This window comes from Pollachius pollachius, assembly GCF_949987615.1.
Source record: "Pollachius pollachius genome assembly, chromosome: 13".
In the NCBI taxonomy this organism is placed as follows: Eukaryota; Metazoa; Chordata; class Actinopteri; order Gadiformes; family Gadidae; genus Pollachius; species Pollachius pollachius.
In genome coordinates, this window is record NC_136946.1 from 22,113,256 (window position 1) to 22,134,582 (window position 21,327).

Consider the following 21,327-nt stretch of genomic DNA (forward strand, 5'->3'; position numbering starts at 1 on the left):
ACATAAGAACTCTTTTTTGATGTAAACCCCGACCCCCTCCTCCTCTGTGTGCTGGGCTCTATAGGTTAATGAAGGTCGTTTAAGGTGTTGGTACGTGTGCGATTCTTTCCAAGACTACACTGACACCTACAGGCCACGGTCAACACTGCAAGGCCCACATTATATCAATCCCACCTCAAATGACTCCATTACTCCAGTGTAGATTCCTGTCGGTATTAGAGATGCACAGAGACCAAAGAAAAAAGAAAATGCTTTTTTTATAAGGTTAAATTTATCCTACTGGATTCAAAACATAAATGTGAATAAAATAACGGAGAGAAAATATTGCGGTGGCATCTTTTAGCATTTACAACCATTCTTTGCAATGGTAAGCACCAGCTTACCACCTCCGTTTAACATTTAGGTCATCCATCCATATATTAAATACATATTCATTTCTGCACTTTAGAGCAACCACATCTTTATCTTTGGGTCCAAATTGTACCGACTATCAGTTTATTTGTGGCAAGCAGTCGGTTGACCTTGACAGCTGAACACGATGATGATAGTGATGATGATGGTGATGATGATGATGATGATGATGATGATGATGATGATGATGATGAGGATGAGGATGAGGATGATGATGATGATGATGACATGTCTGTCACCAGAGACCCTGGGGGTCTTTCAAAGGTTCTTACAGCAGGTTCTCCCCTCATCCTTGGGCTCGATGGGGTTGGACAGGGTCACTGCGGAGATGGAGCCTCGCGTCACCTCTTTGCTGGCCACCTTCTTATGGATAGCTGGAGGGAAACACAGGAATCAGTAGAGGATCCTACACACACACACACCTTTGGCCTTGTAAAATAGGGCTTATAGCTTTTTGCAGGTACAGAGCATACCTTTGAGGACCTCATTGAAAGCAGCCTCGACATTGGTGGAGTCTAAGGCCGACGTCTCCATGAACATGAGCTCTTTCTTGTCTGGTAAAAGAAGATCGGATTAAATATCGCAGTTAACTTACTACGCAAAGCAAAGGATATCTTAGAAACACAGCTCACTGGACGCATGTCGTTTTCACCCCTGTGTTGATCCTCTATTTGCTATACTATACTTCCTAAACAATAACATTTGATAACATGCACACATACATCGGAATAAAACAACAACACAACAGCTCTGCAGAATATTGGAGAGCGCCACTAAAATGCATGTGTATACAATCGGCCTGATAACTATTCAATGAAAAATCAATGAGAGAGATTGACCAGGAGGTCGGACCTGCAAAGTCTTGGGCCTCCTCGGTGGGCACGGTGCGCACGCTATCCAGGTCGCTCTTGTTGCCCACCAGCATGACCACGATGTGGGGGTCCGCGTGGTCGTACAGCTCCTTCAGCCAGCGCTCTGCGCTCTCATAGGTCAGGTGCTTGCTGATGTCATAGACCAGCAGTGCTCCGACGGCCCCCCGGTAATATCTGGCGTAACAGAACAGAAGAAACCGGGGTTACACTTCACCTTACGATGTGCTGTGGGGACGTCATTCCACAAGCAAGACCATTGGGATCAGCAATGTTCTTCATATGTAAAAACATCATTGAACAGCATTCCAAGAGTAACAAACTAACCTCTGCGTGGTCACATGCTATGCCACAACATTATTAATATTAATCACATGCTTTCACAGGTTGTTACCTTAATGCTGTGTAATTACAATGTAATAAGTGTTACCAAAACCACGTCAGCAGCCTGATAATTATGACCTACGTTAACAACATGTGTTTTTCTGTATATGGTGTGTGTGTGTGTGTGTGTGTGTGTGTGTGTGTGTGTGTGTGTGTGTGTTTATATGGGGTGTGTTTGTGTGTGTATCTGAATGTGTATGTATGTGTGTGCGTGCGTGCGTGCTTGCGTGTGTATATACAATATGTACTAAATAAAATATTATCAATTACTTTCTGCCCAAATAAACCTGCTAAATTAACTTTCATAATTTATATTACTTTACAATAATTAGGTCAAAGTTCTAAGTTGCAAACACGATTATTATATGTAAGAATCGTGGAATTTTTGGATTAGAAGATTAATTTAAATTAGGATTTGCTAGAAATGTCTACAAGGTTTTAACACAGTGAACCTTAAGATAAATAGAGCAAGTACATCATTCTTTTCCCAAAACTGTATACATGAGGTACCTCAGGAGTTTGGTCCATTTAAATAGCTTTAACCACTTCCAAACGTGGGAAACTAATGGCTGGGAACTGGAAATAACAAATATAGTCAATTAGGTAAACGTGAACTGCTCCTAGATTAAAATTAGTCCCTTCACACTGGTGGAATCTGAAAGTGAAAGGACACATTTAAATAAGGTCCTACGAATATGTAGAGCAATTGGTAATCTGTAAAAAAAATCTATTCGAACAAGATATTCTAAAATAACCCCTCAAGAGTTCTCCTGATATCAGGGGCCCTCTTCATGAGGCCCCTTCAAGGCAAAACCACGCAAGGGATAGACCAATAGGAAAGGTTAAAATCGGCCAAAGCATTTATGACTGCAGTTCGGTTATCCCGCCAGCAGGTGCCAAATAAAAATGGTATTACGGTGTTGGCACTGAATGGTGTTACCTTTCAGTGGCAGTTTCATTTCTGAAACATATTGAACGGTCTAGTTGATGTACATCTGCAGTTTCTTTAATTTAAAATGATGCAACAGTCATTACGCGCAATTAAACATAACTCTATTCTTGTTAATACCAAAGCTAGGTCTTTGTGAAACGTTAAAGGGCCCCTATTTTATGGCCAGTTGTCATGAAAAAATACCAATGTTGTTCCCTTTTAGTCATATAGGCTTTGTTTTCTATTCCGTGTATTGTCTTGCCACCCTGCTTTTCCTCAGTGTCGTCTAAATGTTTACCTTTGTGCTTGGGTCAGCCACCCCACCTTCCTCAGTGGCATCAAAATGTTAACCCTTTTGCTTGGATAACCACCCTACCTTCCTCAGAGTCAATCGAAATGTTAACCTTCCTACTTGGGTAAACCGGTCACAAGGGAGAAGGCATCCCCTTATGCACTCTTCTGCTTGATGAGAACACAGGCAACTCTGTTTCTTGGGTAAACAGTACCTGATTTGATTATTGACATCTACAAAGTGGGGAGGATGGGAAACTGTATAAATAGCTCTGTCACACTGTATTCTGGACTCACTCTGCTAGAGAGGAGTCTAATGTATGCATGCATTAAACCTAGGTTAAGTGTTTACAACTATTGAGTGCTTTTTGCATTTAGAAATCTCATCTGTTCTAGACGCAATATCTCTTGAAGGAAATTGCCATGACAACGTCCTTGATGGAGGCGCTGAACGAGCCGGTACAGAACGAGGTGACTAAACCTCACCAGGGGTTGGCCAGAGGTGAGTCAATGGGTCTGGATCGTTGGGTCAAGGATATCTTCATTGATGATTAATATTAAATTAAAATAAACGCATATATTTTTAAATCTATGTAATTGAAATCTACAGCGATCACTCATCGAGTTGACAGTTGCAGTAACAGACCGCAGTCACTGTCACGCAAAGTGACCACCTAGGTCTTATTTTGAGCCAGGAAAAACCCTGTATATATCTGTATGGGATTTGTATGGGATTTGCGTGTTTGTGTGTGTGTGTGTGTGTGTGTGTGTGCGTGTGCGTGCGTGTGTACCCACGCGGAGGTGATGGCCCGGTAGCGCTCCAGGCCGGCCGTGTCCCAGATCTGGGCCTTGATGGTGTTGGTGTCCAGCTGAACCGTCCGTGTGCTGAACTCTACCCCGATGGTGGTCCGGCTGTCGTGGTTGAACTCGTTCTTGGTGAAGCGAGACAGCATGTTGCTCTTGCCCACGCCGGACTCACCTATCAGAACCACTGGAGGACAAGAGGAGATTCTGACACTCGAGACGGACCTGTCGGGGCGTGCTGTGGCAAGAAGCAGCCATCCAGCCAGCCAAATCCTCTTAAGTTGTCTATTAACCTGAGAGGGTTTGGCTGTCCTGCCCGGTGTTTGACTTGATGACATCACACAGCTGCAGTATTGCTTCACACGGCCACTCCATTGAACTTCTGATGGAATGTAAGGATCGAACCGAGTTCAACCGAGTCAAGTACTATGAAGTACTGAAGCCAGGAAAAAACTAATCTTTCACAACAATTACACTTCCCCCTATCGACTTGCAACACATCTAGAACTTAAATACTGCATAATCTGGTCAGAAGCCAAATAGTAAATACGTCGTTACTTCCTCCTTTCCAATCCCCTCCCTGTACGCAACCCTTGGCATTTTTTCAGAAATCTCAACAGATCCTTTTGGCTACGACAACGACAATGGAATGTCTTTAGGTCAAAAGCTGGCTCTGTTCTCTTTCAAAAATAACTTGAAACAAAAATAGAAGAGGAAATGATCCATTTAGAATGAAAGATATCACTCACCTTTGAAGACAAAGTTGTAGGAATCATCGGAACCCATGCTGTGTTCAGTGTCTGCAAGGAGTCACCTTACGGTCAATAAGCCCAGCAAACACCATCAGATCCCCAGTGCAGAAGGGAGAAGGGACAGTGTCAGGAGAGAGCAAGCGCAGAACAAAGCCCATATATCGCCAACATACAGTACACAAAGCTCTTTTTCCACTCTCTCGCCTAGAGAACCGAGTGCAGTGGATTCATGAAAATGTAGTAAGGAAGTGAAGGAGGAAAGAAACAGGTTCAGCCTGACCCTCCCTCCTTCCTCCCACCTCCTTCCTTCATTTGCGGATAGGGGCAGTGCCGGAGTGAACAGCGACCAGCCACGGCCGAGCCATGGACAAGAGTTCCTGTTGCATGACAACCAACCAGCGATCAGGTGACAACATGGGGAAGGGAGAGAAGGAGGATGGGTGTAAAACAGGTGTAACAGGTAGAACCACTCACAAACAGACAGACAGGCTCCACCCCACCCTGTTATCCAGCTCTACCGCTCTCCATTTGTCCCACTGAATGACACCCAACACTAGGCGAGGAGAACAAAGAGCACCCATTTGAATGTCACCGGGGGAGCACAGAGGCTAGCAGGGAGCGGTTCAATGCCAATCCCTCTCACAGGCACGTGCCAACCGTGATAGTGTCAATGAGGATCTTTCTGCATTATAACAGAGCGCAATGCTTTATGTTGTCAATGTAAAGAAAAACACTAATGATCACGTCTTCCACCAAGAAGGGTGGGAGTTATACTGGGATATTCAGAGGAGTTTCCAATTTGTCACTTTGTGTGAAAACAGCTTGAAAACCCAGAAGCCTTCAGACAATACAGCACGAGGCAAGGGTGTAGCAATCATTATGGAGGTGTGAGTGTAAATCAATGTAAGCCAACTATGTATACATTTTTTTATCTACCACTTTATAGAACACAATATGAATATGTGATCTACATTCTGACTGTACGCATGCATGTTCATATTCATTTAAAAAATGTGATTTTGGCAACGTTTTCACAAAACTAAATTGTGGGGGCACTTTTTAAAGTGGCGATCCACTGTGCAATACACAATAAAATGATTTAATTTATAGTTTTTGTATTGTTTTTCAAGTTAGCACTGATCTTTTCTTTTACATGTTTGGTCGTAATAGCACTAACACCATTAGGTCTTAATTCTGAGGCTAAAAAAATAGGAATTTAAAAAAATAGCCCCAGATTGAGTCATCTTCATTTAGTATGAGCGTGAAATGTGTGTGTGTGAGAGAGAGGAGGTAATATTCTAATAAAATTGTAAAGTGCAAAGTTTTTCTCTCTGGAATATAAACAGTATTCGATGTAACCTTTGAACATTTTCAAAATGTGCGAGAGTTTCTTACAATGTGAGCCTGGGAACCAGTCATTTAAATCAAGAAGGATCAATCCAAAGACCTACACCTCTGTCACCTTCTCTGGGAGAGTGACATGAAAACTGCAGTAGATGAGGCTCAGGATAAAGATTATAATCCACCATACAGGGTGATTCAATTTGTAATTCACATGTTGTATACAATATGACAAAGAACAAGAAATACTTATTTAAAATGATTGTATATATACTTGAAATTTAAAGTTACATTTAGAAGACCCCTCATTGCGAATTGCCCTCATAACATCTACACTCAATTTTTTTCACCCTATCTCCAAGCAACACACCCCTAAGATGAAGGAATTCAAGTCTCATATAAGGATCTGCAAAGGAAATTAGTTAGAACATGAAATAGACTAGATCAAAAAATAGTGTTGCAAATATGCATCATATACGCTCTAGTTCTGGTGCCAGAAGGTAAAACGTTGCAATACACTGATTTCAAACCCTGCCCAGGATCATTGAGTGTTAATGGTTCAAAGCTTTATTGCAATATTCCAGGAATGAACAGCAATTTTCACGATGATTGAGCCAAATAGGAGCAAACAATGAATCACAATTCTCTAAAGACCCTTGAGCTCAGCCACGGCTGCAGCCATTTAAATGGATCAACTCATCCATGACATGTAGACAGACTTGAACCACCAACAATTACAGTTAAAACAATTAGACGGGGAACCAACTTCTAGAAATATATTATAGTATGCCAAAAAAAAAAGACATATCGTCACTGTCCATTAAATTACACTGCGCCAAAAAGTTTTTTTTTTAGCAAGATTTTTTTTATTATTCTTTTTTAGTACAGTACTGTTAAAAGTTAGTTCCAACATGTTGAATTGGGAGATGTATTTGTATCAGCTGAGGTCAACAGACAAAGCAAAGCTATAGAAGCAGTTGCCAAGGTTACCACAACTACAATGCTGAGATTTCCAAAAGCAAAAAAAAAAAACTAGAAGTTCAATTTACATGACTATATTTCCACCATAATAAAATAATAAGACTTTCCATTATGTCTTTAATCATTTTGATCTCAGATTTATTTATTTTGTTTTAGGTTTGAGACTTGCAATAATTATCTATTGGTACTATCTCCACCTCAAATCATTTTAAATTGGTATGGATAAAATAGAAGGAAAACTGATCTTCCTGGTGTTCCTCTTCAAACGGTTCTCAATAATTCTGGTGAAAAATAAATGACTTCTTTCTGCGTGAAAGCCATTATAGATATTTGGCCGAAAATTCGTGTTTCCGACCAATCCTGGATAATTGGTCGTGCTCAATTGATGTCAGTTAAGAATGCCTTTGAGGGAAGGGAGGGGTAGGGAACGACGAAGGCACAGAGGTAGTGCTTTAAAGGTGGAGAACAGCCATGACCCATGGCTAGAGGGTGGGCAAGCCGTTCTGGAATGACCAATCATAAAATTGAAGTGTGGGAGGTGCACGTCATTAAGAAGCGCTTTATAATTTATTGTGATTTTATATATAACCCGATGGCCTGTTCGTGCAGAAGTTTAAAATAAAGGTGAGTGAGAGTGGGGGGAATAGAGGGGCGGTGTTAAAGATTTTAATGAACAAAACAAAAAAAGGACAATCTCTTGCTTGTTCTTTCGAGACTGTCTAAAAAACGGGAGCTCCACAATATTAAAAAGCGATAACTCAAGATTATGTATATATGTAAATGTGTAGAGCTGAGGACAAAGCCACAATATGTCACTCTGGATTCAAGCTCTATTCTAGGCATGTTTGTCTGCAAACAAGACTCCCCCTGACTACAACCACCCTCGGCCTCACTGAGACAATGGTGGGGAAAAAAAAAAAATTAAATTAAATAACTGGTCGTGATTCGCATTGCTGATGCAACATAACACCCCCCTCAGGTAAGGAAATGGTCAAGTCCGCCACTGCAGCAGTGCACTGCATCAGATCCCTGTGGATGGCACCAACAGGATCGGGGAAGGGGGGAAAAGAAAAAAACAGGAGAAAGAGGAAAAAGAAGGGTGGGGAAAGAATCTGAGACGCAACATGTCCGTGTTTCTTCTGCAAAGGTTGAAACCTCTTCACTGGTATTTCTCTTGGTTCTGCCAGACTTCTGTCAGGGTCTTCACGAAGATGTATGGATGACAGCGAGTGAGTGTGTGGTTTGTTGGTTGGTTGGTTGTGTGGGTGGGACGTGTGCATGTGTGTGAGTATGCACGCTTGTCTGCATGTGTGTCTTTACGAGGGCTGTGAGCCCAGCAGTCTCTCGATGGCCGCGTTGATGTCGCCCCCGGTGGCGATGAGGGCCTGCAGGTTGGCCTCTCGGTTGATGAAGCCCATGGCGCTCAGCTGGTCCAGCTGGGACTGGAACCGGACTTCAGGTGTCTGGGTCTGCGGGGGGGTGGGGGAGGGAATCTTATCAGACATCTGGACAATTGGGGGATTGAATTTTGTAGCTCAGCCCATAGATGAATAAAATCAGTGTTGTAACGTACAGCTGTGTGTTTTGCTTGCTTCTTATGGTACTCAAGTCTATTTTGGATGCAAAAATCTTTGGCGTTATTTCACTTCCATCCCGACACACTTGTGTGCTTTGGGTTGACGGACCCTACCATTCATACTGTCTACATAAGCTTGAATTAGCTGCTAATAGCCTACCAACATCACACCTGGTAAAATAGGGGTGCATACATCTTTTTTATATGTGAAATATACTTACCAAATCAAATATCATATACAGGCTCAAGAAAGTCATGGCGTGACAGTAATGATGTAAGAGACAGTAATTATAACAAGTGGACAAATGCTTCACGAGGAGATTTATCTCATGTAAGATCAAACATGAGAACAAGATTAATAACACATAATCTCAACCTCTATTTAGAAAGGTTCTGGGGTCTCATGTATAATACAGTGGGATCCATACTAAAAGTGTACTTGAATCACAGTCCACCTGGAAATTGCACACATGTATCAGTGTCAACAGCCCCTCTAAACACCCAAATTCAACAGTGAAGGGTCAATGCAAAGCACTTGATGAACGTTGATAAAAATGAGCCTGCAGATCAATGGTACGTTAGGAGGAATCCTGGCCACAAATGTGCAAATGGGTAACGTGGATCTCAGAGAGCACAAGATTTGTGTTGGCTTAGGCTATATCTTTTCAAATTGAAAAAGTGCTTAGGGAATATTGTGGTTTACTACAAGCACTTGTACAAATGTATTTAGTATAGTTTATTCTTTAATCCAGTTCTCCTGTGATGTGATGGTTAAATTTAGCCTTTGGATCTGACGTGCCTGTTTCAACTTGTTTCCTTAACCTGGCCACCGTAATGGACAACTGGAGAATGTATTTTCATTTTAATGTATTCGATTTTTTTCAAACCAAAAATAGATTGACCATGTATTGTCCACTTGGAGTTTTCAGAGACGGATACAGCCCAAGATGTGACAAACAAAAAGTCCACTTTAGTGTTTAAGCATTAAAATGCAGTCCGCTGAATAACCACTCATTGTTTGGTTTGAAGCCACAGGGCAGTTTCCTTCAACGTGGTGCAGCAGGTGCTGCTAGGATTGGTCGGCTCCAGATAAGATAGACGTGATACGTCAATGAGGACACATGTCCAAAGTGCAGCACAAGACCAAGTGCCCCTTTCTCTTTGGCCGGAACTGAATAAATAGGTCACCATTTGACATTGACGGTGTTTAGCAGAGGCTTTTATCCAAAGCCACTTACAGCGGTTCATACACACAGTGACAGCGGAGTCTACTGTGCAGGGCGACAGCCAGCTCGTCAGCAGCAGTTAGGGTGAGGTGCATTGTTCAGGGACACCTCGACACTAGGCTGGGAGGAGCCGGGGATCGAACTAGCAACCTGCCCACCACTTCCATTTTTTCATCCTTGTAATTTCCACCATTTATTTGTGGTCATTGTTTTTGTTTCTAATTACTGGTCAGGAGTGAGTATCAGTTCATATAACACCATTATATCTTTAAAGGTCCCATCGCATGCTACTTTCTGGATGTTTTTATATAGGTGTTAGTGGGCCCCTAATACAGTACTTGAAGACGTTCAACAAATTCAGCCTTGGTGCAGAATTACAGCCACCACGAGCCAGTCCCACAATGAGCCCTCCCCAAACGAGCCGTTCTTAAGAGGCGGGTCAAGGAGGAGGGTGGGGGTGTGGCCCTGAGCAGCATGCGGCCACGGTGCCATTCGCTAGTGTTTACAGTGGATGTATTGCCATGGCTCGGATTCATAATATCATCCGGAGGCGCACACAGCTTTTGGCCGTGTTCTGTAAATATTCTAGAACAATCCGGGTGCACCGGCAGGAGTCCTGAAGCACTATATCTAAATAATATAATATATAGATATCTATATAATATAATATATATTATCATGGCCAAAAGCATTGTTCGCCACCGGATGATATTGTGAAACTCAAACGACTGCGTCGGGTTCTCCGACGTCTCTGGTTCTTCCACGTTAATCTGAAGTACTGACTGAGTGGCGACATGGAGAAGGAGAACGGGATTGTTGCCGTTTGCGGACTCCCGGTACCTCCAATATGAGACTCATAGTGGGGGTTATCTCGGCTGCGGTGGAGCACCACCGCCGACATGGAGGAGAAAGGGACGTTGCGATTTTGGGCCGCGATCGTCTCCCGCCTGAGCCCCGCTGCCGGGCAGCAGAGAACCACCGCCAGGCAACAATCCCTTTCTCCTCCATGTCGCGGTTCAACCTGGACTTCAGAGAGTCAAAGCCAAAGTTCCTTTAACCCCCAATTCTTTCTCAACCATGGCCGAGATGCCACTACGAGTCTCGTTGTGGAAGTACCGGAGACGTCAGAGAACCCGACGCAGTCTAGTCTTTTCACCAAATGGGAGCTTTACGCAAACCTTACCTTATGTTGCGTGTTATGCGCCATAACACCCACAGCAGAACGGTTATCCAAATAACAAAGAAGTGTACAACACTTGCGTTACTGTGTGTGTATATTCACACACACACACGTGGCGCTCATGCGGCCAAAGCTCATCGTCTCATTGGTGGGCCAAATTCTCTGAAAGGGGAGGTAACTTTGCACGACATATTGGAATATTATATTATAACGACATACAAATTCGAAATCGGAGCATCTGAGCTTTCTTTTTTCAAAGGCGAAGCCGGATACCTAGTGCTCGTTTCACACCTAACGCCATTTCTAGCCACTGGAGGACCATAAGCAGGCTAGGGGAACTCATTAATGTTAGAAAACCTCATAAAGTGACATTTTCATGCCATGGGACCTTCAACGTTAACAAAAACGTGTAGCGTGCTATGTAGCTTACCAAAGAATCAATGTTAGTCGAAGGTCTGAAACAGCGCCATAGAGACAGACATACTTTTAGGAGTAAGAAATATGTGCATTCTATTAGGTATATGCAGTGTGTGAGTAGATGAACATTTTTCAAATCAACCATTATTTTTCACCGTACTCTTAAAGTCTCAAAATCGGTGTTTGCATGCGTTTGGTACGTACCGTTGCAGTGCCTCCTCCTCCTCCCAGTCCTCCTCCCAGTCCTCCACCGAGTCCTCCTCCCAGTCCTCCAGCTAATCCTCCCAGTCCTCCTCCTCCCATTCCACCCGCACCTCCGGCAAACATCTGGAGCATCTGCTGCATCAGCTGCTGCTGGGCGGGGTTTGTTCCCGCGCTGGGGGAGGGGGCGGGGCTCTCCGGCACCACACCCCCAGCGGCGGGGGGCATCCCGGGGATTCCACCCGGGACCAGACTTCATGGGAGAAAAACGCAATTAAAGGCTGCAAAAGAATGAACCCGAGCAGGTGTACGATAGCGAGTGCGAGAGTGTGTGTACGGCTGTTTGGGCTCATCGAGATGGGGTGTGTGTGTGTGTGTGTGTGTGTGTGTGTGTGTGTGTGTGTGTGTGTGTGTGTGTGTGTGTGTGTGTGTGTGTGTGTGTGTGTGTGTGTGTGTGTGTGTGTGTGTGTACCTAGGCATAAGTCCCGGTGCTTCCGACTGCAGTGTCTGCAGGCCCTGCTGGATCTGCATGAGGGCCTGCATGGCCCGCGGGTTGGTCATTACCGAGAGCGCCTCTGGGTTCTGCATCTGTCGTCATACACAATGGATCCATCAACAGCCAATCACTATCCAATCCCCCGTTGGCCCACCTGCAAAGACCCTTTGCAACCCATCCTTAAAGCCATCGCAAGCAGTTGTCCATCCATGCACTTGATGCATTGCGTCAATCCGTGTGGGTGTCGCTGCAGTTGTGGATTTTACCTGTTGCAGGAAGACGGGCATATGGGACCTGAACTGTTCCTGCAGTTGCGGATTTCCGGCAAATAAGGGGTTGTTCATCAACACCTGCAAAACAAGTGGCGTTAAGTCATCTTAAAAATCTGTAGTAGAATATACCCAACACATCATTACGTCCTTGGCCATAATAACAATATCTATACACCTTTAGCACCAGTGGCTTACAATCCCATGAGCACATAGATATAGCATGAGAGTTCAGATTCATATTCCCGCCATAGAGCGGTTATTCTGTGCCGAGCACCAATGTCTAAAGAGAGAAGAGTCAGAACCGTTCTCTCCTGATAATTGTTCCTTCAAATCAGATTTGATTTGCTGTCATTTAAGGCGGGCTTATAGAAAAGCTGTGCACGTGTGCTTGCTAATGAGCTGCCACACAGCCAGCCGGTTCAATCCCTCATTAAAACTCAATACAACCTGTGAATAAAGTCCAACATAATCAGAGTCTAATGTGATCCACGATCAGAATATCAATGAGCGGCCCGCTTCCTAGATGCACTCTCTAAAGATGCGTTGTGTGTTCGAACCTGGGACGCCAACTCAGGGTTCTGAGACAGCGACTGCATCATGCTGCGCATGTAGGGCGCAGACAGCATGTTCTGCATCAGCTGCGGGTTCTCGGAGATCTGCTGCATCAAGCTCTGCATACCGGGGCTGTTGAACATGCCTAGAAGACCAAGAGATGAAATGAGATGTGTGACGTTTTGGGGGTCGGGGGGGTGATAAGATATCTTGCTCAAGGTTGCCAACAGGTAGTCTGCGGACAGTGAGGTCAATGATGGGAGTCAAACACCCCTAACCACTAGAACTCCTGTAAAAACAGACTCAAAGAGAAGTGTGATGTACGTGTCTCGTCTCCTTACCGTTCCCCAGACTGCCTGCGTTGACGCCCAGGGGGTTGGTGACGCTGGGAGCGGTCCCAGGGGTGGAGCCTGGGGCGCCTGCCGGGCCCCCGGCACTCTCGGCAGGGTTGGTGGCGCTGGGAGGCCCCCAGGGGTTGGGGAGGGGCTCCCGGTTCTCTGTCCGTGACGGCTGGATGCCAGAGTCGTTGGTCCCCCCCAGGGCTGAGAAGGGGTTGCTGCCAAACTGCGTGGACAGGGATCGTTTTTACTGCATTCGGTCACATAGAATCCAATTTAGCCTTAATGTGACTAAAGTGAGGCTTAGCGTAAAATCATAGGAAACTACAAAAATAAAATGAAGGAAAAAAAGAAAGGTTTCTAATTAAAATTGTGACCATCCATTCCTAATGGATGCTGAACAGGTGAAGGTGTGGTCGGCCCACCTGTTCTCTGGCGGCGCTGAACATTGGCTCCTGGATGTCGGTGTACATGCGGCGGAGGGCATTGTACCCCCCGGGGATGCTCTCCAGGTTGCTTAGCGCCCTGTCCTGGTTACGCATCATCTCCTGCATCATGGCTGGGTTCCTCGCTAGCTCCATGGTCTGAGGAATAAAGAGCGCGAGTTCAGCCCCGATCCTACACTTCCTGAGATACACCTGAGAGGACGTTTGGAGTTGGACTGCCTCACTTGTCTCATGAGCTCTGGGTTGTTGAGCATGTGGGAGATCTCCGGGTTGCGCTCCATCAGCTGCTGCATCTGAGGGTTGGCCACGATCATCTGCCGCATCATGTCCGGGTTGGACATCATGTTCTGCACCAGCGGGTTCTCCATGATCTGGGACAGCATCTCTGGGTTGGACATGAGCTGCCGCTGCATCTGCTGCTGCAGCTCCATGAAGTTACCAGAGCCCATGCCCAGGCCGGCCAGGTTGGACAGGTCGCCGAAGCCAGCTGGGAAAGAAGAGAAGGGAAAAGATAATCCATCAAAGACATCAACGGATGTGTGACTATTACAGGGTATTTTTAACTGAGAAGCAGTGGCTTCGCTCAGTTCCTTCTAGTGTCAAGTGGAGCAGGAAACCTTAAATGCCCTAACACCTCCCGACAAGCTGGCTTTTGCCTGCATGAAAGTGCTTTACAAAAGAAAAGGCTGCAGTAGTTAAGAAGACACTATTAATCAAAAGTGTATTGAGTTATATGTCGTTGTGGAGCGGGTAAAAGTGAATTACCTACAGGTAAGCTGCCGACAACGGGGAACCCTGTACTTTTTGGCTGAGAACAAACGCCCCAGACTGTGGGATAAGACAATGCAGGAGGGACTCACATAGTAGGTTAGGGGTCTGTGTGGGAGGCGGGGCCGTGCCTGCGGGGCCTGCTGCTGCTGTGGTGGTGGCAGTGGAGGTGGTGGGGTTGGCCATCGGACTGGGGGTTGAGGCATTGCCCACTTGGCTGGAAGTAGAGCTTGTGGACGAAGAGCCAGCGCCGTCTCCAGCTCTAGAGACAGAAGGTACAGAACTGAGGATCTGGCATACAGTCTGCAAACAAGCGTTGGTGTGAGTTTGCAGAGATAAGGGTATGGGATGAACAGATAAGGGATTGCGCAGCATTTATCAACAACACAGAAGACCAGTGCCACCGGGGAGTCCTAGATCAGGGAAAAACATTTAGCGACACAGGTTGGGCCGGGAAGGGTTGTCCCTGCTGCATTTCCTTACTTCTGTGCCGTCTTAATTACTAAGTGTACTGTCAGGCCGTCCTTGATGCCGTGCTGGTTGAGGCTGTCGCCATCCTTCAAGATCTTCCCGGCAAATATCAGAACCAACTGATCCTGTTTGGCCTTGAACCGCCGCGAGATCTCCTCCTTAAACTGAAAACAGAGAAGTGCAAAAGAGGAAATAAATAAAGTGACAGCACCAAAGTGACACTGACTGGAGGGGAAAGATGTGAGCAAAATCAAGTATGGTTGTAAAAATAAGGAGGGCTGGAGCAAACCAATGTGGCAAAACTCTGACATACTCTTGTTCACAAGATAATGTGAAACAAAACCATTGATCAGCAATGTTCAATTTGGAAGATTTGTACTTGGATTGAATCTTACATAATAATTGCACAAAAGCTTGACACATAGATAAAGAAATCATGACAAATGGATAAACCTTTTCTGAAGATATTCTACCACTCTATGATAAATTAGCTGTTGCCTGGGTTTCCAATAACCACATTCTCTCACGATAGTTCCCTACCATATACTTTACTGATAAGACTGGAGGTTTCCAAGACATGCCATCCAGCGAATAAGGTAGGAAAACATAAAGACTACACATAATGTCTGAAAGAAACAATGTCTTCATCTTTATTCTAATCAAAAGCAATACAATCGAGGAGATGTATACTCTCTATTCTATCCTGATGTGCAGGACTCAATGAAATATGTGGAAGAATGTTCTAGAGTCCATACCTTCTGAGAGCTCATTTCACCCCACTGCTTGATCAAGCGGGTTGAACAGTAACATAGGCTATGATTATTATAGGTTACATAGATGTTACATTACGTTTAACAAGAGGACAGCCCATCAGCTGACACTTGTTTGGCTAGCTAACATTAGCCCACAGTGGAAGCTCATCCGGCTAGCTGTCGTTAGCTAGCTAGCCGGCAGTCCACCTAACTCATATCGCCACTATTTATCCAGACCGCCTCTCTGAAGAAAACACTCAACAGGTCATATCTTATACTGTCTGATGTACTGAGCCGACAATCGATTGAATAGGCACATCATACCAGTAGGCCAGTAATACGACAAATGCTAGGTTAGCTCGTTAGCTCCAAGCTAGTGTGTGCTAGGCTAAAGTGGGCAGGGTTAGCATGACACCGTAGACCCGCGCTGAGCAACTCGGTCGGCTAACCCTAACCCCGAGACGCACCTGGGTGACGGAGGCGTCTTCACTGATGGCGATCTCCTCTTTATCTTTGGGGGTTTTGACTGTGACCTTGATAATAGTTCCCTCCGGTGCGACGGTTTCATTATTGTTGTTATTTCCAGGATCCGCGGCGCCGTTGTCAGCCATCTTTACTCCTCCGATGGAACAGCTTGGGTTCGTCAGCTTCCGGGTCAGGACAGGTCACGTTTCTTTCCAGAACGAACCATTGGGACGCATGCGCTTCACATCTTTGGTAAAATAATAATAAAAAAAAAAAAAGTATGGATATATATGAGATTATATATTGATTTTTATAAATAATATTATTTTCAATTTCATAATAATGTATGGTCATCTCTGAGAGTTCCCCATTAGACAGACAAATACATAACTAGTGGGTATTTATGGTTCTTTATTATTAACCGATAAGTGTAAATGTGTAAATGTAAATGTAGGTCTGTATGCAAACACATGAAGACTCTTATAGCTGCAGCATGAAATATAAATTCCTCTTCCATTGTTTATATATAATTATGTAGATGAATAAATAAATCTTAACAAATTGAAGTGCTTCTTTCATCAAATTCCCAGCTGTGTTGGAAAAATTGTGGAATAATGGTTCTGTTTCTAGATTAATGGATTATAGGTGGGCCTAGTCGCTAAATCTCATCATCACTAAATGGTCTGTATTTGTAATCTTCTGACATTTAGCTAATTATGACGCTGAATGACGGGTTGAAAAGAATGGCTGATCTGTTCAATGTCTGATTGCTACTTGCTCAACTGACTTGTTGAAATGCATTGTGTAATGAATTGGGGTTAAATTACTCTAAATTGCACTATGTCGTCATTTTCTTGTGATTGGGACTCACTTTCCTATGCATGGCCTGTGGGCTTTTGTGTGTCTGCATGTGCATTTCTATGTTTCTGTTTATGAGTTGTGTGGTGGGGTGAGCACATACTGTATCTATATACACATGTATATAAAAAACATTACTTGAATATGAATATACTACGTATATAAATAAAACAAGTAGAATGTATAAAACATATAACCAAAAATATGGAGATACAGTAATGAGGCATACATCCTATTGCAGTAAACAGAAGGCCTGGTGGTGTGTCTCTGTGTCCACAACCCACGTGATCTCTCAAAGCAAAGTGTCTATTTCAGCATGTTGCATTCACTCCATCAGGAACGCATACCTATGCACATCCCCTGTTCTAGGGCACGCCAACTGCAAACAAACAAAAACAACACAAAATATACAGGGGAGATCCCACCAGCACCCCCCATTCTGGATCCTAAACCAAACACACACACACACACACACACGTGCGCGCACGCACACACACACACGCGCACACACACACACACACACACACACACACACACACACGCACGCACGCACGCACGCACACACACACACACACACACACACACACACACACACACACACACACACGCACGCACGCACGCACACACACACGCACACACACACACACACACACACACACACACACACACACACACACATACATACAGACAAATGAGTACCGGGTTAAAGCCCCCCTCCCTTCAGCATCATGCCATTCAAATGGCATGATGCTATACAGGAACATGGGGCTGGTCACAATAGATTGTGCTTCCATCAACAGAAAACAGAGGGGCTAACTTTTTGGATTGTCGCCCACGGGAACTCTTTCTCTCACTCTGTGTCACCAACATCTGTCCCTCTCTTCTCTTGCCTCGTAGAGGTGGTTTGTCAAGAGGGTCCATTTACTAAACGATAGAAGGTAAGTAGTGCCACCGGGGAGTTTATCTTGCGTGATGCATTTACATTGTCCGTCATAAAACAGTTGGCATTGACAGAATATGACGAAAAAATCTGCCTGGGAAATGGTAGCGAATTCTTGGTGAGGGTGCCTGAGTTATAACTCACATAACCTTGTATCATACTGTATCAATAATTCCTTCTGCTGAAATAAAATTGATTTTTTACTGGTGGTTAACATAGCACAAGGTGAGATCTGAGGGATTGTGTGTATCTAGATCCTTCCATAGGATGAGGAACATGCATGAAGAAAGGTTTGTAATATTTTACTAATACACGGCTGGTAACTTTTGATGGTATTTGATTTGTTTTATTTGTACATTTTTACTTTCCCATGTCTCCTGGTACTTATGTACATTACTTACATACATCATTTTTAAGCTAATTTGATATATACATAGTTTTGTAGATTTATTTTGGCTGATTAACTTGATTGTGTGTTATTTAAGTTAAAGACATTGTTAATAGCGTCATTGTAAAGATCAATCAGTTATCTAATTGCATTTTCATGAATTGGTTTTATGTTATAACTATTATAAGTCCTCTGCTCTGTTTGTTTGATAGTTTGCCAACATTCTATTTAATCCCACCATATTCAATGTGTTTAGCCGTCTGCATGTACCTTCCTGTAACATACCACCCTTCAACCCTAAACTCTGTTCTCTGTGTCCTTCTCCACAGTGATAGGTGCTCTGCAGCAGGCCTACAATCTCAGCTCAGGATGTACAGTTTCATGGGAGGAGGCCTCTTCTGTGCCTTTGTGGGCAACATTCTGCTGGTGGTGTCCACTGCCACAGACTACTGGATGCAGTACCGTCTGTCCGGAAGCTACGCCAACCAAGGCCTATGGCGGTACTGCATGGCCAATAAGTGCTACATGCAGACCGACAGCATAGGTAGGAATTAGGTTTACGTACGTGTGTCTTTTGGTTCAATCTCCCACAGCCCTCTAGCCTAGGCTCGAAACATCGTTTTGAATTGGTTTTAGAAACAATGAAAGCTGGTTAAAAGTTTTGAACCATCAACCAGTTAAATCAGATAGAGCCGCCTAATCAGACCATGTGTTATGAAATTTGTTTGTATAATTTGGATTTATTGAAAAAAAGAAATGAAGCTTATTATTCAGAACTGACTAGTAATATATCCGACTAGTTATATAGTCTGATAAAATAAAATAAAAACCTTTCCATACAAGAAAAGAAATTATCCCAAGCAGGTGGAAAATGGCATCCTTTCACAAGTGCACATAAGAAACAGCGGGACAACCCTAGTAACCCTTTCTCCCTGACCTCTACAGCCTATTGGAATGCAACCCGTGCCTTCATGATCCTGTCGGGGATGGCCTGTTTTGCGGGCATCATCGCCGGCATCATGTCCTTCGCCCACTTCTCCTCCTTTGAGAGATTCAACCGCTCCTTTGTTGCAGGAATCATGTTCTTCGTCTCCAGTGAGTAGGCTGAACCGAGGAAACTCGTTTCCTCTTGATATACACAACTCACACCTGAACACAGATACGCATGCAGTGATTCACCTTAAGACCTAGTTCTTTAAATACACACACACACACGCACACACACACACGCGCACACGCGCAGACACACACACACAACCACACATACACATATAACACACGTCACACACATGCATAACAAACACACACATATAAAATAATCGTTATAATAATATATTTTATTTATCTTTTCGTCCCAAACAGCTTTCTTTGTATTGCTGGCCATGGCGATCTACACCGGTGTGACGGTCAACTTCCTGGGAAGGCGCTTTGGTGACTGGCGCTTTTCCTGGTCCTACATACTCGGCTGGGTGTCTCTCCTCATGACCTTCTTTGCTGGTAATCAGAGACGCAATGAGTATCTTAAAACCTCAGGATGTTACCGATGCATGGTACCTAGTTGTTGTAGTTATTATCGAAATACTGGAGAAAAGCTTTTTTTGTTCACATTTTATAGTTTTATCTGCCTCTTAACACAAAATTTGAAGTCAAGCTCAGAAAAAAGCCACTTGGGCAATGCACTGTGTGATACACAACATTTCTTCTTTAACACCAATGTCTTTATTATGATTGATTATTTGTTTAATACCCTATACTGTATATTATATATAATATATATACACATATATATATATATATATATATATATCATCTACCCTAAGATGATTGAGTATACCTTTTTTGTCTTCCAGGTATTTTTTACATGTGTGCCTACAGAATGCACGAGTGCAGGAGAGGCAACGGCCCACGCTAGAGGGAGACAAAGAGCCAAATGAGTCCGAAGGGGCCTTACCTGGACCACTGATGTCAGAGTACATCAGTGTACACCTTCTACCATAGAGAGGAGTTGTCAGCATCAGGAATTAATAACAATAATCATTACTTGAATTGATATAACTGATTGTCAACCTTGGTCATTTTGGTCTAATTGATGAGATGGAGATATTATTATTGGTGCAATACAATATTTAGCATCATTTCGGAAATGTGTAAAGAAAAAAATATACAAATATCTTTAGTTGATATAAACTAATTAAATATTTCAATAAAGTGCCGCTTCTCATATTTGGTGGATGTTTTATTCCAGTTGTTTTAAGTGCCCCACCAGTCCGATGTACAGTATAGTTGTTGTTCAGAGTAAAGCAAAAAATCAACTACGAGAGTACCGGTTTGGCACTGGAGTTGTAGCATGCAGACTAATATGGTCGTACACTGTAGTGTTCATCTCCATCCGGGAAATCTCACACCAATCATCATCAAGGAAGACCAGCAAAATATGCGTTTTGCTGATCAAAACTAGCATTGTTTCAACACCAACCTATTGTTGATAACAGGGTTTATTTTCTGTTATACTCTACCTCGCTCACTTTAATAGTCTTCATCCACTCTCTGCGGTGTTTGTGTTTATTATTCCTCATTAGCTGGGAAAATAATCCATAGTAATAATGAAAGCTGAACAGTTTGCTTTATCGACACGTTTCCATATATATGTTATATATGTTCCAATATATGTTCTGTGATGAATATATGGATCACTTATTTTAGGTGTTTTACTGGGATTATATCTTGGCCTGTTTACTTATTGATATTTACTTATCGATACTGTACTTTACAAATCATTATCATCATCACAAACTTGCCACATAACACTACACACATTGAAGTCATGAAGACTAGTCATTATTCATGGCTAGTATGACATTTATTTAGGAGAGGCACTGCCAATTTATGATTTTATTATTACATCATAAATTCTGCATTTTTGGCCTTAGCCAATGTGTAAGGAAAAGTCATGAAGAGGTGATGCAGTCCCACAGCTGGTTACATGGGTTGGTAAATGACATCTTCTGTGATTGCAAAGTATGTGACTGGAATGCAGGTTCACCCCATGTAGTAGACAGTAGCCTTCTAATATCCTACTTATTGTTTGTTCAACAGTTTCGTTGTGAAAACCCCCTATGTTCCTTATGTTACAGCTTGTTTCAAACAGGTGAGGATTTTCGAGACACGCAATTATGATTGACTAGACTTTAAGCTCAACAGTCCCCCTCTCTCTCCA

At 43.5% G+C, this 21,327-nt stretch overlaps 3 protein-coding genes across 3 annotated transcripts; 1 reads left to right on the forward strand and 2 right to left on the reverse strand.

The window, feature by feature from the left end:
• Nucleotides 1–238: 238 nt before the first annotated feature.
• LOC307085291 (ras-related protein Rab-25-like) lies at nucleotides 239–4,709 on the reverse strand. The gene is made up of 5 exons (XM_079750012.1): nucleotides 4,440–4,709; nucleotides 3,682–3,877; nucleotides 1,264–1,457; nucleotides 885–965; nucleotides 239–785 (listed from the first exon to the last, which is right to left on the reverse strand). Exons 1-5 carry the CDS (start codon nucleotides 4,474–4,476, stop codon nucleotides 670–672), a joined length of 624 nt encoding a protein of 207 aa, XP_079606138.1. The 5' UTR covers nucleotides 4,477–4,709; the 3' UTR covers nucleotides 239–669.
• A 2,843-nt stretch (nucleotides 4,710–7,552) lies between these two features.
• Nucleotides 7,553–16,109, reverse strand: ubqln4 (ubiquilin 4). The gene is made up of 11 exons (XM_079750007.1): nucleotides 15,927–16,109; nucleotides 14,720–14,871; nucleotides 14,329–14,498; nucleotides 13,693–13,955; nucleotides 13,448–13,606; nucleotides 13,026–13,248; nucleotides 12,690–12,829; nucleotides 12,127–12,210; nucleotides 11,837–11,952; nucleotides 11,368–11,617; nucleotides 7,553–8,233 (listed from the first exon to the last, which is right to left on the reverse strand). The coding sequence occupies exons 1-11, from the start codon at nucleotides 16,068–16,070 to the stop codon at nucleotides 8,081–8,083; spliced, it is 1,854 nt and encodes a 617-aa protein (XP_079606133.1). The 5' UTR covers nucleotides 16,071–16,109; the 3' UTR covers nucleotides 7,553–8,080.
• Nucleotides 16,110–18,479: 2,370 nt separating this feature from the next.
• Nucleotides 18,480–20,022, forward strand: LOC307085292 (lens fiber membrane intrinsic protein-like; the record flags this gene model as incomplete). Its single annotated transcript, XM_079750013.1, has 4 exons — nucleotides 18,480–18,654; nucleotides 19,056–19,205; nucleotides 19,473–19,607; nucleotides 19,961–20,022. The coding sequence occupies 4 exons, from the start codon at nucleotides 18,480–18,482 to the stop codon at nucleotides 20,020–20,022; spliced, it is 522 nt and encodes a 173-aa protein (XP_079606139.1).
• Nucleotides 20,023–21,327: the final 1,305 nt, after the last annotated feature.